This window comes from Coenobita brevimanus, chromosome 110 (assembly GCF_032717465.1).
Source record: "Coenobita brevimanus isolate Jiangsu-jjx chromosome 110, ASM3271746v2, whole genome shotgun sequence".
NCBI lineage: Eukaryota > Metazoa > Arthropoda > Malacostraca > Decapoda > Coenobitidae > Coenobita > Coenobita brevimanus.
The window spans coordinates 38812035-38831669 of NC_137063.1; the positions used below are offsets into that span (position 1 = coordinate 38812035).

General features: G+C 40.6%; 1 protein-coding gene across 1 annotated transcript in view; it reads right to left on the reverse strand.

Annotated features, from left to right (window-relative positions):
• Window positions 1-19635, reverse strand: part of LOC145417325 (GTPase-activating Rap/Ran-GAP domain-like protein 3) — a 750816-nt gene that overhangs the window by 286587 nt on the left and 444594 nt on the right. Inside the window, exon 7 of the mRNA XM_080286003.1 lies at window positions 16706-16772. Coding sequence (XP_080142129.1) covers window positions 16706-16772 — 67 coding nt within the window. The remainder of the gene's footprint in view (window positions 1-16705; window positions 16773-19635) is intronic.

The window sequence follows — 19635 nt, forward strand, 5'->3', positions numbered from 1 at the left end:
CCCATTATTATTCACATGAAAATCCAACCACTCCCCTTCCCATTCATTCCCCTCTCCATGTTTCACTAATTTCGCCTTTCCTGCATCCAAATTATTCTTTTCTCCTTTCTGCATCCTCATCACTCTCCCCTCCTCTATTCTGTATTTCAAATTTTATTCTAGACATCCCTATCCTTCTATGTTATCCCCTTCCTCTCATCTCCCATACTTTCCCTCCTACATCCCCCCCTTTCCTCCCACCTGTCCCATTTACATCATCACTCTCTTCTTCTTATTCAGATTCTATTACAGACACTCTTATCCCTTACTCTGTTCACCCCGCCTCCCTCCTCTCCTCTCCACATTTCTCTCCACCCCTGTTTTCCCCTACCCCCCACCCTCACCCTCTCACCCACTTCTCTCCACTTACACCCCCGCTCATTTCCCACCGTCTGTCATCCAACACTCTCTTTCCCTACTCATTCCGACCCCGCCTTTCAACTTCCCCTCCCTCGTCTCTCACTTTCGTGTTCCTCTCAATTTTTCTTTGCCGTTTCTTTGACTCACATTCTTCAAATCCTCCCCTCATTCTCTCTCTCTCTCTCCCTCTCTCCTACCACATCCCACCCCCTCTCTCCTCTTCTCTACTCCTCCCTTTCCACTCTGTCTCCCTTACCTCTACTCCCTCTCCTCTTTCCCTTCCTGCTCCTTCTCCCCACACACTCTCCTCACCCGCATCCCACTCCTTCTCTTCTCAACGATCCCGTCCCCCCAAACTCTCTCTTTTCCCCCAACCCCGAGGGAAATCTTTGTGACCTGTAGCTATCTAATTACGGCAGAGGAAAAAACAGGGGTAAAGAAGCGTCCCCCTTTTACCCCCTTTGCCCGGACACAGAAAACCTGCTGAAACTATTTATTGCCGCCTCTCTTTAGCGGAAACATGGGATTAATTGGGATTCACTTGACTCTGCCGGCGCACCATACACCAAACACACGGAGTCGGATTCTGGCTGGGAGTGGACGAAAATATTTGCATGTATTTTTGGGGGCTAGCACGACACCTGGGATAACAGGTAACACAACAGAATCTAGAATAATACAAGTAACACCTGGGATAAAGGGTAACAACAGAATCTAGATTAATAAAAGTAACACCTGTAATAAAAGGTAACAAAACAGAATTTAGAATAATAAATGTAACACCTGTGATAAAAGGTAACAAAAAAGAGTAACACAAGTAACACCTATGATTAACACCTATGATAATAGGTAACAAAAGAGAATCTACAGTACCGTAATAAAAGTAACACATGTGATAAAGAGTGACAACAGAATCTAAAGTAACACAAGTGAAAGAACACAATTAACAAGTCCAACATATCAATAAAAGCTGGGTAGTAACAATAACAGAATTTAGTTTAATAATAGTATTTACCAAAACCACGTAACTGATTATAAGAATTATATCCAAACAGACGACTTTATTCAGTTTACGAAAGAACTCCGGTACAGGTGGGGTCTATCAGCGCTACATCTGCCCATTCAGTTCGGAAAATCTGCATTAACAGAAGACCGTAAGAGGAAGGTGAAAACAACGCCAATGGGATCAGTGGGTTATTTCTTAAACACTTCACTAAAAAGACAATCCATCTCAGGTTAATCCGTTTAGTTTGGTTAAGGGAATGTACTCGATATGTTAGTGTACGGTGGCGCAGAGGGTAACAAGACCAGCATCGCCTATTGTGTTTATTTGGGTAAAATGGCCACTAATTTCAAAATATGGTGTTCTGGTAGGAAATTGATATATGGTGTATGAGGGCATCAAATGATCAGCAAGCCATTTTCTCAACATCTTTCTCTTAACAATTTATGTATTATATCTGGAAAAGCAACTCCTGTGTGATCTTCCAGTCTTGTACCCAAACATCCCACCTCGTTCAACCCCTATACCCCACCAGCTACCCATCAACCCCAGGCCAGGGCACCTCTCTCCTCTTCACCTGTGACTGGTTCGAATCTTTGCCTCGAATCTCCCGCGGTAAATACCATGTACAGAGAGGAATGGCAACGCTAAGTCTTGAATTCTAAACTGTACAATATCAGTAAAAAAAAATCCCTCGCTGTCCCACACCTCTCGCTTCTCTTTTTCTCTTACCTTTTTATTTTTGGTCAAAACACTACGGTATTTTCTCTCCTCGTCTTTCCCTCGTTACGTTTTCTTCTTCTACTCGATGTCTTTTACTATGCTTCACATTTTTTTTTTTCGTTATTTTCACTCGACATTCTTACACCGCATTATCTCCTACTTCTGTGTACAGTTTCTTTACTTCCAATCTTTCCCTCGTCTCCCTTTCCTTGTCTTTTATGGCACTTTTCCCTTTTAACGAATCTTTCTTGTTCCACTTTCCTCTCCGATTTACTCGATTTTCTCCCGTACATCTCTACGTCTCCTTTCTCTTCTCTTTCACCTCTGGATTTCCAAAAACCGCTCTCTCTCTCTCTCTCTCTCTCTCTCCTCAGCTTCACCCTCTGCATACACAGGGACCTTCATGCATCTCATCCTTTCATAGGCAAGATGTTTAAGGAAATTGTAAAGAAAATCCGATGTCTGAAGTTTATTTAGTGAAGACGGAACGAGGGAGGAGGATGGAATATTTGGTGAAGGGATAAGATGAAAGGGTGGACAGAGAGGAAAGGGAAAATTAAATGGAAGGAAATGCTGGAGGAAGAAGGTGGAAAGAAGGATAAGAAGAGTGGACGGGCAGGGGCAGAGAGGACGGGGGAAGGATAAAGGGAATAGGATAAAACTGGGGAAATGAATACGGCAGGGTAAAGTGAAGAAGGGAAAAATGCATAAATGAATGAATGAAAGTGTGAATGTGTGATACGTGCCTGTGTGTGACATTAAATGAGCCGGAGATGCTAGTAATGGATGACTAAAAGTGACAGGAAATTGAAACGACAGAGACGTATCAGGAAGAACCAGGTGGAAGAAAAAATGAAGCAGGAGGCGAGGAAGACCCAGGGCCAAGTGGATAAACAGGGATCAGCGTGGCATGGTGGAGGGTGACGGGGTGGAGGAGGAAGCCTGTTACAAAATAGAGACAGAAAACAATGGGGCGACAGATGGAATGACAGAAAGAAAGGGTATGAACGAGGAGGCAGTGTGGCGAGATGGAAAGAAGGGAGAGGTAAATGCAAGAAAGAAAGGACGAAATACAGGGAGACAGAAGGAAAAGGAAGGAAAATGAGACACAAAAAAGTAGAAACAGAAAGATTATTGGATGAATGTGAGACAGGTGAAATGGAAGGGTGAGAACGTGAAAACAAATGAACACGGGACGGGATGAATTGGAAGACCTGACAGAATAATGAAGACAGAAAAATATTGAGACGGAAAACATACTGGACGGAAAGGCTATGGACGAGAAGAGACATAAGTGAGATGGGTGCCTGGGAGAAGCAAATACAAGAAAACATGGAAGACAGGGAAACAGGGCAGAAAACAGCGAAATAGAGGGAAAAAGGAGAGAAGAAGGAGACACAAAAAGACATAAAGAGAAAGACAGGTATTAGGATATGAGAAGAAACGGACTGAAAACAAGAAAAGCAAAAGTAGATAAAATGGCAGGAAGAGGAATATGAGTAAGATGACGTGAAGCAGATGAAAAGCGGAAATTAGGGAGTCTGAAGAACAGGATATAACGAGGAACATAACAGGGAGGAACAGAAAGTAGAGGCACAAACTGAAAACACTGAAAAAATAATAAATAAAAACTTAGGACTGGGAAAGCAGGAAAGATTGACAGCAAAAAGACATGGGAAATAAACCGAAAAAGGAGGAAGAAACTATTTTGCAGACAGAAAATAATTTATACAAGATATGGATAGGATAAATACAGAATAAGTAAGAGAAAGTAAGGAGACAGAATGTACGAATAAAGAGCTGTAATTATGAAAAGCCAAAGAAAAGAGAAATCTAGAGACGGTTCCTTAATGTCAGGGTGACGGAGACGTGAGAAATGCAGAAATATTAGTGTCAAAGAAGTGCGAATTACTGCGATTAGCGAGACAATGCGAAGGTAAATGGAGAGAGAGAGAGAGAGAGAGAGAGAGAGAGAGAGAGAGAGAGAGAGAGAGAGAGAGAGAGAGAGAAATATCCAAAGTAGTAATAAATAACAAAGACACACAAAAATGAAAAAAACAAAGTGTCAGAAAGAACCAACACTACATGCCAGAGAAAGAAAAAGAAAAGAAAAAGTGAACGAGAAGGTAAAAAGAAAAAGAAAAGAAAAAGAAAAAAAAAGGGAACTTGGAAAAACCGTACCCCACCTGGAAGAAAAATGGACTTTTTTTTTTTTTCTTCCCTTCCTTTTTTCTCCTCCCTCGCGGATGGAGAGCGGGAGGAAAGGAAGGGGAGGGAGGGAGGGAGAAAGGAAAAAGACAGGGAGGGGGAGTGTTTTCTATTCTGTTTGACAAATCGTGTGAAACTGAGGATTCATTTGCATATCAGGGAGGCCAGAAAAAATAAATGAGTTAACCCTGGAAGTAATTTGTAATCCACGTTATGCAAATTGGACTTTCGGTCTATGGTTGCTATACGGACACGCTTCCTGTAGTTCCTCTGCATTGCCTACCCTGTCTACCTCATCCCTACCTATCCTACCTACCTACATCCCACCTATCTATCCTCCCTCCCTGCCCCACCCTACCTATCCAGCTTACCCACCCTGCCTAACCCACTCTTGCTTATACTGCTAACCTACCCTGCTTGTCCCACCCCAGCCTAACGTGCCTACCTAACCTACCTACCACACCCCTGCCTGGCCTACCTACCTATCCCACCCTAACCTACCTACCAACCCTACCCCTGCCAATGAACGTCGGTCTATGGCCACTATACAGACACGCTTCCCGTATTTGCTCTGCCTGATAATGTTAACTTCCTTCCCATAGAGAGAGAGAGTAATTATCCGTATCTGGCATTCAGTAAATGGATTAATAGCAGGGTTGTTCTTATTCACAGTCACGGTAATTGATTTGGAGGCCGTAATTTGAAGGGCATTAACTCTCATACGCCATCATTAACCTCATTCGCGATTCTGGTATCATAATTATTTATTTTCCTGTCTATAATTATTCCTTGGTTAATGAACGGTGTGGTTTTCTATCATATAGCATTGTTCTTTCTTGCCCCCCCCTCCTCTCTCTCTCTCTCTCATACACACACACACACACACACACACACAGGCAAATTCTAACCACTACACCCACTTCTGCAAGTACCTCACACCCACACCCACTCCTCTCTCTCTCTCTCTCTCTCTCTCTCTCTCTCTCTCTCTCTCTCTCTCTCTCTCTCTCTCTCTCTTAATAAACCAACAAGACACGTCAAATTCACCCCAGACGCCCTGCCAAAGCTCCCCTCCCTGCCGAAGATGGGAAATGAGAGAGAGTGAGGGGAGAAGAGGGGATGAGATAATAAGGGGTCTGGAGATGATGAGGGTAGGAGAGATTAACCAGTAATGTAGAGGGAGCAGGTAATGGAGGGCGAAAGGTGAGCATTATTAGAGGGTGAGAGAGATGGATGGATGGATGGATGGAGGAAGGGAGAAGGAGAAGTGAATGGAGGAATGGACGGATGGATGGATGGATGAATAAGGGAATGGATGAATGGACGGATGGATAGGTGCATGAAGTGAATGGATGGATTGATGGATGGATGGATGAATGAAGAAGTGAATGGATGGATGAATGAATGAATACTTGAACGGATGGATGGATGGATGGATGGATGGAAGGATGGATGAATGAGTGGATAGATGAATGGACGGATGGATGGATGAGTGAATACTTGGATGGATGGATGGATGGATGGATGGATGGCGGGTTGATGGATGAATGAACGAATGAATGGAATGATGGAAGGAAGGATGGATGGATGGATGAATGAATGAATGGAATGATGGATAGATGAATGAATGAGTGAATAAATGGATGAATGAATGGTGAACACGTAAGTCAGTGAAAAAGAAAGTTACCGTTAAGTGAAAGCATGAATAGACTGATGAATAAATGAGTGGGTGAGAGGAGGGGAAGGTGGATAAATTAATAAAAGAGGAGATAAACGATGGCTGGAAAAATAAACCGGCGATGTATAGACGATAGGAAATGGTGGGCGAAAGGTGGGCATAATCCAGGACTGAAAGAGACGAACGGAAATACATTCATCAGTGGGTGGATGAATGGGTGGATGAATGGATAGGTGAATAGACAGATGGATGGATGGATGGACAGACGGATGGAAGAATGGGAATGTAACTCAGTGACAGTGATCAGATATACAAGACAAATGGGATGTATGAATGGAAGATGGATGAAAGGATGGATGGATGGATATGAGGGTTAGTCAGTAGATGGATGAATAAATGATAAAGTGGAACAACGAACGAATAGATGGTTAGGAGGGCGAGCGGATGAAAGGAAGGAAGAAAATGGATGTGTAAAGAGGCTGATGGATGGATAACTATAAATGAATGTACAAGAAAAGTATGGTAATTAAGTTACTATTTATAATAATTGTTATGGTAGTGAAGATGGTGGCTACATTAAACAAATAAACAAATAAATAATAAATAAACGAAGATGATAAGAAAATAATACAAATACCAATAAAACTAACAAGTACTACTACTACTACTACTACTAATAATAATAATAATATAAAAACACTACATTTCGGGGCAAACTGATAATTCTTTACGACTATCGGAAAAAGAAAGAGAGGAAAGAAGAAGATATGGAAGCATAAAAGTAAAATAAGAACTCGGGCAACAAGGAAGGCGAGACAAATGGATAAAGCGAGGGAATAAAAATAAAGAATAAAACAAAAGGAGAATGAAGATAAATAAAAATAATGAGACAAGAGGGTGCAAAGGAGAAGATGAATAGCGGATGAGCGAAAAGAAAGGAAAACGCGAGAAAAATGTTAATGACTGAAGCAGAGGAAGAATAAGAAGGAGTTTGGCGACGGTAAAAGATGTGAGGAGGGTGGAAAAAATGCTGAACAAAAAAATGCTGACTGAGAAGAAAGGAAGAGGAGAATAATGGGGGTGGAAGACCTGAGGAAGCAAAGGGTAATGAGAGACAATAGGGAAGGGAGAGAGGAGAGAGAGAATAAAGGAGAGGTAGGTGAAATAATAAGGATGAAAGAGAGAAGAGCAACAAGTGAGGACAAAGGAAAGCAAATGTAAGGAGGACGTGTGTAAAAGAGAAACATATTAAAAGTGAATGAAATGATAAATATATTGCTATCAATACAAATATTACTAATACTACTACCATTACTGCTACTACTATTAACATAAAATTTCCATTATTGTTATTAGTGTTGTAGTTGTTGCGGCTACTGTTACTGCTGTTGTTGGTGCTGGTATTCAATATTAAAAATAATGCAACCAAAGGAAGACACTTAGAATAGAAAGGCTTACTACATACAATGGAAAAACGAGCCAAAATGAGCTAACTAATTACGATGGAAAATATGAAAAGCGTAAACACACACACACACACACACACACACACACACACACGGACAAAGTAAAGATACTACATTTACAAAGCAGATACACAGACACTGCATGACAGGTACAATGAAAGAAATGAACGACGAAAGAAAATCAGTGTCCTGGATGAAAACAAAAATGGAAAACAAGAAAAAGAAAAAAATAAAATTGAATGGAAAACAGAAGAAAGAAAGGAAGGAAAAGGAAGAAAAAACGTGGACAGCAGGTAGATGACAGAATAACAAAACTCTCTAGGAGGAAATAACATAAGATATAAAAGGAAGTAAAGGCAAAGAAAGAGAAAATAAAGGAAGAAGAAAAATAACAGGTCATTTGGGGATACAGAAATAAAGGAAATAACAAGGCATGGACTAAGCAGAAGACACCGTAAGCAAAGAAAGATTAGAGAACAAGCAAGAAAAACAGGGAAAAGAAAAAGGGTTCATGGCAGAACAACAACATGGAAGAAGGAAGAAAACTACAAGGAAGACGGAAACACAAATGAGGAAAAAAAGGACAAGGTAGGAGAAAGAACACAGACTAGATAAAAATGAAAAAAAAGTAGAAGGAAAAGGGATGAGGAAAACAAAAACCACTGTATTAGGAAAGCAGAAGAAAAAGACAATGTAAAAAGAGGAGAAGAACTGGGAAAAGAGAAAAAATAAATAGGACACGATAGTAAGAATACAGAACAATGAGGGAGAAAATGAAAAAGGAGAAAAGAAAGACAGTGAGAAGACGAAAAGTTGGGGTGGAAAAGCAAAAGAAAAGATGAGGATAAGACATAAATACTGTGGATAGAGATGAAACTGCAGGGAAAATAGGCAGGAGGGAAAAATGACACGGAAAATGGGGGAAAGGGAAAAAACACAGGAAAAAGGTCAGGGATAAAAGAAAAGTTGGGAAATGACACTAAAAAGGGGGGAGGGAAAGGGCACTAAAAAGGGAGAGCGAAACAAGACAAAAAAAAAAAGTAGGGAAAGGACACTAACAGGAGAGGAGAGGAAAAAGGCACAAAAAAATGGTGAGGGAAAATAGACGAAAAAAAAAAGGTGAAGGGAAAAGACACTCAAAAGAGGAGGGGAAAAAAGACCAAAACGGTAAGGGAAAAATCGACACGAAAATAGAGGAGGAAAAGGACACTAAATAATAGAAGACAGTCTTAGGAATAATGGAAGACCGACCATGAAGACAGTCGAGTTTTCATCCAGTATTCGCCTCTTTGTTTTGCAGGCGTTCCCAGATTCAATTTTGTGAGCATTTGTAGCGACGCGGCTGAGTGGCTGTGTGTGTGTGTGTGTGTGTGTGTGTGTGTGTGTGTGTGTGTGTGTGTGTGTGTGTGTGTGTGTGTGTGTGTGTGTGTGTGTGTGTGTGTGTGTGTGTGTGTGTGTGTGTGTGTGTGTGTGTGTGTGTGTGTGTGTGTGTGTGTGCACCCTAACTTAACATAAACTAAACTACCCACATGTAAAAAAACTGAAGACTCTTTAACTTCAGTCATATTAAAAAAACAAATTTAAGATTCTCTGACATACCAAGTTTGTTTCATATGAGAAGGACGAAGTAGTTCTGAAAGTGAAAAGAGCAAAACAACACAAGGAAAAATGAAAAAAATAGAAGGGAAAGCAGAAGATCCAAAAAAAAAAAAAAAAAAAAAATCAAACACCTAAAAAAGTGAGGGAGATTACACAATAAGACGACAGAAAATATAAATACAGAAGAAGAAGGAATACAAGAGTAAAGGAGACGAATGAGAGTGGGAGAGAAAACAGCAAAAAGGCAAGGGCACTAAGAACAAAAGTGGAAAAACAGCGAAGGGTTAAAAAGGGTATATGCAACAACGAAGAGATTGGGAAAAAACAGAAAATGCAGGAGGGAAAGAAAGATAAGAACTGTAAAGACAGAGTACTGGAGAAAGAATGGAAGGAGAGGAAAGAATGAGAGGAAAAAATGGTGAAAGGAATATGATAGACACGTAAGACTAGAGAAGGTGAAAATAAGGGACAAAGGGCAAAAAGCGTAAAGACAGGTAACAGAAATAAATGACTAAAGCGAAAAGGAGAAACTCAAAGAGAAAATATACGATGAGAAAAGTCGGGAGAGAAACAAAATAATAAATTAGACTGAATAGAAGAGGAAGTAGAAGGGGTAATATATGTGGAAAGGAGCACAGACAAAGTGGAAAAAAGAAAGCTTGAGACTGTAAAATGGGATGAGGAATTCTTAGGGATGGTGACGCAGACCACGAAAAACATGGGAAGAAAAACGCCGAAGATAAACGTACCTGTGTGTGTGTGTGTGTGTGTGTGTGTGTGTGTGTGTGTGTGTGTGTGTGTGTGTGTGTGTGTGTGTGTGTGTGTGTGTGTGTGTGTGTGTGTGTGTGTGTGTGTGTGTGTGTGTGTGTGTGTGTGTGTGTGTGTGTGTGTGTGTGTGTGTGTGTGTGTGTGTGTGTGTGTAACAACAACACAACGACGACGCGACGAAAGAGATCAAAACATAAAGAGACAAGGAAGCAATAGCAAGACACGAAAATAATAATGGAAGAGAAACGATGATAATGATGAAACAATAGAAAGAAAAAGTGGGTCGAAAATACATAAAAACAAGACAATGAAGAAAAACATATGACAAAACACAATAACTATGAACCAAAAGGGAGACGAAACAATAAAAAATAACAGATGTGGAAATTATACAAAATAAAAACAGAAAAAGTAATAAGAGCAAAGAGACAGAAAAAATGCGAAGAAGAAACGAAGGGATAACATAGTGGTACAGGAAATGCAGAACATAAAAAAAGCAATACAATAATAATAATAATAATAATAATAATAATAATAATAATAATAATAATTTGTTGATAAATGAACAATAAGGGAAGATGAGACAGCAAGCGATAGATACAATATATAGATAACTTATACACAAAGTCAAAACAGGTGAGAGACTATGAACAAGAAAAAGACACAGCAAAAAGGATACATAACATACAAAGACCTCACACTATAGATGGACATAAAAAAGACCAAGAAAAGGACAAGAGAGAGATAAACAATACAAGACGAAGAGACAACGAAGGAGAGAGAACATAGGCAAAGGCGACACAAGAAATAAGAAAGATAACATGACCCAGGACCTACAGTATATGCTCTCTCTCTCTCTCCAACTAATACTAGACAATATCCCCGGTGGTAATGAGGGAAAGAGTAATGTCTTGCTAAGTGTTCCTGCGGCCCCCGTCATAATATCATCTTCCTCCTCCTCCCACCTATTCTCTGTTCTCCCTTTATTGCCTCTCCTTTATTACCCTCCTTCTTTTGCTTTTCGTCACAATGTTTTCTGTATCTCCTCTTTATTTTCTTGCTCTGGGTTTCTGTGTCTTTCATTCTCATCTATCTATTATTTGTACCATTTTTCATATTCTCTTCATTCCTGCCTATTTTTTTTTTTTTTTTTTCATACTAATATTTCTGCACTTTTCATCACTCTCTGTCTGCTTCATTCTCTCGGCAGTAATTTTATCTTCCTTAATCGAAATAGGTCCTTACTTTATACCTCGTCTGCCATATCTGGTAATTGAGTTCACCTACAATGGCTACAAGAAATATACCTTCGAGATCCTCTATCACCACTCGTCTCGCTACTAGACAGTCCAAGACCTCTTCTCTCGTGTACCCTTCCACTTCATCTTTGCACCTCGTTCTTTGTCTCCCCATCCTCACTCTCTCATCAGTTTGTAATTTACATGTTTTTAAAATTAACCATTTATACCTCATGTGTTTCCTATATGACGCTGTCCCTAAACAACTCCCTCTTGTTCCCCGTAACATCTATTACATCCACTTCCGCTTCACTTTCCCTACGCACTAGTTCGTTTGCCCATCCGCTGCGAGTCATGAGGCAACATTTTATCGAATTTTCCGCACCTTCAGTACCCATATTTTATCTCATTCAGCAGTATTCAAAACCCCTCTTACACGACTCATTTCCCCCTATCAGTCATTTCCTAGCAGCCTCGGAAATTAAAGTAATATAATCTCTGAATCTTTTATTAAATTTACATTCTCAAGGTTATTTTTGCGGGTATTCTACAGTACCCTTCTTTCACAGTTCGTTCAGAAAGGTATGTTACGCTTCCTTCATTTTATTTATTTATTTTTTTCTGCAGTTACGGATTCCTGCTTTCTTTGAAAAATTTTAAGTTACCAACTTAAGTTTAACAAATATCTTTCCTTTCACCACTAACCCTCCGTCACAATGCCTTTGTCTCTATGGCCTATTCCTTACTGTCTCTTCCTTCTCTGTTAGTCATCTTCCTTCTGTTCTCTCAGATATTTTTCCCCTGTACTCAATTTCCCCTTCAAGATTACCGTCCTTATCTTTAAGCTATCCCTGCCTACCTAGCTTTTCCCTTGCTTACCCTACTCACCATTACCAGTAATTTTTAAAGCCGCTTAGGAGTGGCAGTAACAGTAGCAACAAAGATGATGGTCATAAAGGAGTAACTGCGATGTGCTAGAGTGCTAGTGGTTGGGGGCCAGCACGAAAGTAACTAGCAAGATGGCAAAACAGCTAGTACCAATAAAGTGATAAAGGTTGTAGTTGTCATGGCAGCAATTCTACTAACATGGGAAGGGGCTTGTAGTGATAATACTGCATGATATGATAATCGCAATGGTTGTGTTGCAGCAAGGACAATGGTAGTAAGGACAGAAGGGTAACAGTAATAATACAAGTACGGACGGTGCCATCTCTAATACAACGGGTCATGACAATAATAGTGGCCAAAAAGGAACAGTAACGTGGTAGTAGGAAAGTAGGTACCGACAACAATAGCACTGGTAGGAAAAGTACTCATGTTAACACTCTCATGCTTGGGACAACTCTGCTATTCTATTCCAGCAAACGCCAGACAATTTAAGTATAGGCTGTTAAAAATTTCCTAATTAGGACCTCAAATTGTTAAAAAAGAGAATGGTAAAGGAATGAATGAAAAAAAAAAAAAGTAGTTGTCACAAGCCCTAAGAGCCTGGGGATGTAGACAGAATGGACAGTAAAAATACTGACAGTCAATAATGCTAGTAGTGTAGTCAGAACAGTATATAATAGCAACCAAAAATGCTGGGTGTACCGCCGACCGAGAATGCAATATTGGTGGTCACTTGGCTGGTCACTGAAGATGATTGGAGGCAAGGAGGAAGAAAGAGGGAGACGGGAGGGAAGACAGAAAGGGAAGGGAACATGAGAAGTGAAAAGGGGAAATAAAAAAATGGGGGGGGGGGACAGACAGACGTCCAATAACAGGAAGGAATGAGAGAGAGGGACATGGGGAAAACCGACGTCCAATAATAGGAAGGAATGAGAGAGAGGGACATGGGGAAAAAGATGAGAAATAAACATATGAAGAAGAAAAAAAAAAGGAGACGAAAGATTCCAGAGACGACGACGACGATACATATACGAATAACACAAAAAAATTAATGCAACTATGGAAAAGCAAGATAAAATCGGCCCGAAACTGGAAGGAGATGGAAAAAGTAAAAAAAGATGTAATGGGGAAAATAAATGAAGGCAGAGAACACACCTCGTCAGCTTCTCCCATTCTTACCCTCACAATAGATCCCTCCATGTCTTTTATTCCCCTCCCTCTCTTTCCCTCCCCTACTCCTATCCCCCTCCCTCTCCCTTCCTCCTCCTTCCTCCCTCCTAAGAAAGGAAAGGGATAGGGGTGTCACCACAATGTTAGAGGAGGAAATAATATGGCTATTTCTTTTATTTTCTCGAAGACGGTCGTGAAATACAAGAAGGAGAACGGAAGGACTTTGTTAACTCTAATACTTTCCCTCTCTCTCTCTCTCTCTCTCAGATCAACCACTCATATTATGCCCTCGTCATCTGTAAAGGATAAGGAGTAACAATTTTTCTTGCTTTCCCCCTCCGCCCGTCTTGTTTAAGCGTATTATACTTCCATTATTGTTTCAAGTGCTATAAATAACGGATATACAATAATTAAGAAGTCAAAATTATGTCGAAAAACTATAAGTAAAAAAAAAATTAGAATACAGTATTTTTAAAAAAGTAGGAGGCTTTGCTTAAAAAAAAAAAAAAATGTAATAAGTTAAGAGGACTAAAATTCATGGGGAAAAAAATGGGGAGAAATAATGCTAATGAAATAATTCGGTAATGCTATCGAAACACGAAAATTTTTTGACGTCGCTAATGTACAGGTAAAAAAAAGTAAAGGATATACAGTAGACTAACCGAAACCAACGTCATTTTTTGTCATTTTTTCATCATTTTTAGTTCCGTTGTCTTGCCGTACTTTCTTCAGGATTCTTTTTACCTATGTCATTTTTTCCTTCTCAGTTTTTTTTCTTTTTCTTTTAGCTAATTCTGTGTTTTCTATTTCCTTACTTATCAGTCTCATTATTTTTCTTTTTTACTTCTGCGTCTCTTATTTATCGTTGTCTTTTTATTACTTCTACCTTTTTTAGTTCCTCCTGTCTATGTTTTCTTTTATCTTACCTCCGTCGTGAATTCCTCCTGTCTTTATATTAGTTCCTACTGTTACTTTTTTTTTTTTTTTTTTTCAGCGATGTTTCTCCCTCCTTTATTTTCTTATTTTGCTGTCTTGTCTTATTCCTTCTCCGTCTTTTGCAATTCCCTCTTTCTTTCCCACACCTTCGTCTCGGGGTGGCCAGAAATGCTCACTAATGCCAAAATGCATGACCAGAAAGAACATTACCCAACATCATTTCCACACCTGCATCATTTTTAACAAGGGAAAAAGAAGCTCTAAGTAATTCCAATTTTGCTTTCCCTCTTTCCGTCTCTTTTATAAATGTAAATAAAATAACCAGATGCAATGCGTTATTATTTTTTTTTCACACTCCTCTTTAATAATATTCCCCCGGTGCAAAATGGAATATGTGTTGAGTTATTCTGGTACGCGTGGGAATAAGGTATATGTAAAAAATTCTGGTTCCCTTGTGTGTGTGTGTGTGTGTGTGTGTGTGTGTGTGTGTGTGTGTGTGTGTGTGTGTGTGTGTGTGTGTGTGTGTGTGTGTGTGTGTGTGTGTGTGTGTGTGTGTGTGTGTGTGTGTGTGTGTGTGTGTGTGTGTGTGTGTGTGTGTGTCATGTGGAGAGTGGAAATGGAAATAGTTTGTGAATTGTGAATATCGCAGTAGTTCCACAGTTTTGAGGCTATAAAAACTATGAACACATCCTGCCAGTCTGCACACACACACACACACACACACACACACACACGCATTCAGTTTTCAAACAATCACATATCAAATATAGTTTTCAATCAATATTTCTATCCAGTATACACAACTGAATAATTACTTGCAGTCATAAGTAAATCAATGAATCAAATCGTAATATTTCAATTCTGCATCGACAGTTTTCAATCAGGTACTGCACACACACACACACACACACACACACACACACACACACACACACACACACATACACACACACACACACATTTACTGTACATGTCAGTCCATAAGGCATTTTATGGATGCTTAAGAGGGTGTCATTACAAAACTTATATCTATGTACACCTGGCAATACATATTAAACACCTGCATGGATATTGCAAAGTGAAACTATACATAAAAGCATCTTTTTATATGTTGGAGCATCTCTTTAGCGACTCTGTCCGTCATCTCTCACGAAAGATTCTAGCCCTTTTAGAGACGCCACACCACAGAATACCACACACAAAACCACACCACTTTACACCATGGCCATTAAGGGAAAGGCCCTGAAGCTTCCGCATTTGCTACTTTTGTACTTATTACGCAACTGCCTGTAAAAAAATAATAATCATATTTATCATGGGCACACGCAACGACATACATAGTTCCATACACTACATTTACGATCTCATACATGTGAGCAAAACAAGGCACTGCTGAATATGTAAGCTAAATGGCCAACCCCGCGGCAGTGAACACTCTTCTCTCATGTCTATTCCCTCCCCCTCCCTTTCTCTCTCTCTCTCTCTCTCTCTCTCTCTCTCTCTCTCTCTCACACACACACACACACACACACACACACACACACAATCAGGACAGAGAATTATACATGACAATTTACCATACCCAAGTCAAACTCAAACAGGCTTATTCATATACTTTCAAACATACAAAATTATATATGACAAAGAGAATAAACTCCAAAAAGTGCCATTAAAGCTTCTCTACAGGCCCCCCCCCCACTCACTCTCTCTCTCTCTCTGCCCCACCAACACCACCACACCCTCACAAAGCCCGTAGTTAACATCGGTACAAAGGCACTCCGTAACTTGGCCCCCCATTACCAGGGAACCCATTGGCCCATTTCCATAACTCGCCCTGGCTTGCAAATACACAATCAGGCACCCTCTCGCACCAGGTCCTAGGCGGAGGGGTGTTCGGGTTAAAGAGAAAGGTGCTCATATTTACCCTCAGCTTCGCCCTCTTCTTCCCTCTGACTTGGTAACGAGTTGTGTGTAATTGAAATTATATGGGATAGGAGGGGGAAGGCGCGAGGGAAGGATGGATGACTGACAGCGGTAGATGACTGAAGGGAGGAGGAAAGGAGAAGAGAAGCAGTGGAGTGACAGGTTAAAGACGCCTTGAGGAACATGTAATCCGCGTGCATGGTCAGTAAGATTGCTGATACAAAATCTCTGGACAGCGCAGGAGATTTAAGAATGCCCTCCAAACTTTTTCTTTGCTAGATGTGTAAATCAGACAATAATGAATGGGTCTTAAACATTATAAAAGGAAAATTAGCCTCACGTAAAGGACTGTCATGCATTCCCGGGTAAGGGAGTTAAAAATAAACTATGCTATTTAGTTGTAAAATCACACGTCTACTTCATAATGCGCTATGCAGTTTAAATCAAATCGGAAAAATAACACCTACCTGAAGCACTTGAAAATCGTATAAAATTCAGCCTGGTTAATACTATTACTGAAGTACGATGTTCAGTAAAGAAAACAAGTGAAAAAATTATGATTAATGTAAGGATCTGTACATTAAGCACCTACGATATTATCATGGATTATACAGAACACGCACCCACCCACACACACACACACACACACACACACACACAAACACACAAGGAGCGACCCAGGTTAAAATGCAATCCACCGACTTGCCTTCTGTATTTCTTGGGTGAATATCTCCTTCGGGCCTTTCTCCAGTTTGTCCATGTTTTGGAAATTGCTGAAATGAAAAGAAGGAAATGAGTCAATTTAAAGAACATGCAAAATACAATTACTTAAGCATAAACAATTACCAGATATAATACCCAATACCATATAACATAAATTTTCGTCTTTTAAAATCCTGCAATAGTCAGACTACCTCCATCCTTCCAGTCATTTCACTCGATTATTCTTGTGTTCTTTCCTGTCTCGGTGTCCTGTTCCCACCTCAATTTCCTTTCAACGTGTGGCAGAATGCTGCTTCATTGGAAAAGCCTCCCAACGCCCATCCTACTCTTCATCAATTCTCCCCTTTCCTGACTCACCATCTTTTCTCTTTCACTCATTCCTTCCTTGTTTCTGTCTGATGTTTTATGGCTTTGACATGTCTCTTTCCGCCTCCTACAAGCTTGTAATTCTAACTATGATTTCACGTAAACAATTACATCCCCTTGCTCCCTTGCATACACAGTCCCCATTTATCATTTTTATTTCAAACAACATTTTATTCTAATTATGTTTTACCGTACTCAAACGCATCTTATCACAGGTCTGCACTTTCACCTGCTCTTAATGCACTATTTATTTCTCTTCCTTTTACTTTTATCACAGTATCTCTAAATTATCTCTTCGCTTACAGCTGTCCTCCCATATCCTAATTCAACTAGTCGTTTTCTTGCTCAGTCTGTCCCCTACTCATCCATCATAACTTCTTACTTCCCTTCCAAAATCTCTTTACTTTCCACAGCCTCCCACTTCTAGTCACTCCACCAACCCAACCTCTCTTCCTCTGTTTTCTTCCTGTCGCCTACTTCTGCAAATTTCCCTACATCTTCTACTGCCTCTTATCGTTGTTATGTTCCTATTTCCCTTCTCCTACCTTAGTTAAACACCCCCTGAATCAACTTCCTCACGCTTCCTCTAACTTCAACCACTCATTTACCTGCACGTCCCATTCCCCCGTCACCTCTCTTATATTCCTATTTCTCTTACTCTACCCTACTTGCGTTGTCCCTCTATCAACCCCTTTTCTCTTCCTGCTTCTCCCAGTCCTCCTCCTCTTACATTTCTACCTTGCTTATATCCCTACCTCACCTCGTCAACCCTTCTTCCTCACGGTCTCTCCTATTTGAATCATCTTGTATCTCCCATCCTCTTTCAGTCCTCTTACAATCATCCAACATATCCCATCCCCTCTTAATCCTCTGGCATTCCTAGTTTTATTCTATGCTTCCAATGCAACCCCTTCACTAATTCCTCCCCTCCCTTCCTGTATCTCCTATTCCCTCCTCATCCCCGTCGTATGCCCCTCTTTCCTCCTCTCCCCTTCTTTATTTCCCTTCTCTCCCTCTACTTCTCCCCCCCCCCTCCCTTATTGTACTGCCCTCTTCTTGCTTCATCTAATTCCCTCTTTTACCGTTACTTCTTTCCTCTATGTCCTCCTTCCTTTCTACTTCCTTCCTCTACTTCCCTCTCCACCCCCTACTTCCCTCCCCTACTTCCTACCACTCCCCTGCCCGACACCCATCCTTCCCTGCAGTGGCATCTCCCCATCACCATTCCGCTGACTCCTCATAATAGGGGCGGGTCTTCAATGGATACACGACCATCCTGAACAGGAAGACGGACTGGGCGACGATAGATATAGACAGATAGATAGAAAGAGACAGATATAGATAGGATAGACAGACTGACAGGGGTTGATAAACATAGACAGAAGGGACAAAATAGACACAGGTATGATGATACGTAGACAGAGACGCTGATTAATATTATTAGTTAGGCAGACAACCTGTAAGTGCTTATTCCGATGTCTGTCTGTCTCTATATTTGAACTAAGTATACACAGTAGTAAAAATGACCAGTTAATCAGCTAAGTTCTGTTACTACACTTAAGTACGTTGTTAAAAGAATGTTTAAACTCTCTGTCTCTCTGTCTGTCTGCCTCTCTCTCTCTCTCTCTCTCTCTCTCTCTCTCTCTCTCTCTCTTACTTCTCACACGCTTCTCAAGCATCCCTATCCCTTTCCTTGCCTTTTTCATTTCCCTTTCTTCACCTATGTTTTTCTCACAGCATCCTTCTTTTTCACCCTCTTCTTTCACGCCTCATACCGTTCACCTTCTCTACAACACCGCCTCTCTCTCTCTCTCTCTCTCTCTCTCTCATACAGCTTTATCCCTTCATCTCTTCTTACCCTTCTTCATCCACTTTCCATTCGAGACACCCTTCTCCCTCATGTATTTTATATCTCATCCACCTTGTCTTTCATCTTCGTCTCCAGTTTTCGTTTTTTAGCGCTTCCCTCTTTTACTCACTCTTTTCCAGCGCCCCTCTTTCAGCTTCTTCCCACATTCTTTCTCTCTCCTTCCCACGCTCTGACTCCTTCTTACACCCCTTTTTCTCCCCCTTGCTCGTCTCCCCATTTCATGGCATTTGTTACCTCTCACGTCTCCTTTCCCTTTTCTTTTTTTCTTTTTTCCTCACGGCCTTCTTTCCCGTCTCTCGGGTTCCTTTTCCTTCCTACACACGGTCTACTTGTGTCGTCCTCTCTCTCTTTCTGTACGTTTTTCCTGTGACCATTTTCTTCTGTCTTTCCTTTCTCCTACCTCCTCCATTTACCTTCACATTCTCTCGTACAACCTCCATCTTTCTCCTGTATCTCTCTTCCTTAATCAGTCTTTTCCTGCCTTTCCCCGGACTGTTTCTTCTATTCCCCATAATCCCTCTTCCAGTTTCTTCATAAAATCTCTCAATATATCTTTAAACTCAGTATTTCTCATCACACTACCTCACGGGCCTCTTACCTGTGGCCCTCTCTTCCTCCATTTCCCCTTTCTTACAGTCATCTTACTTGTTTCACTCTCCTTCCTTCCCCTCACCATT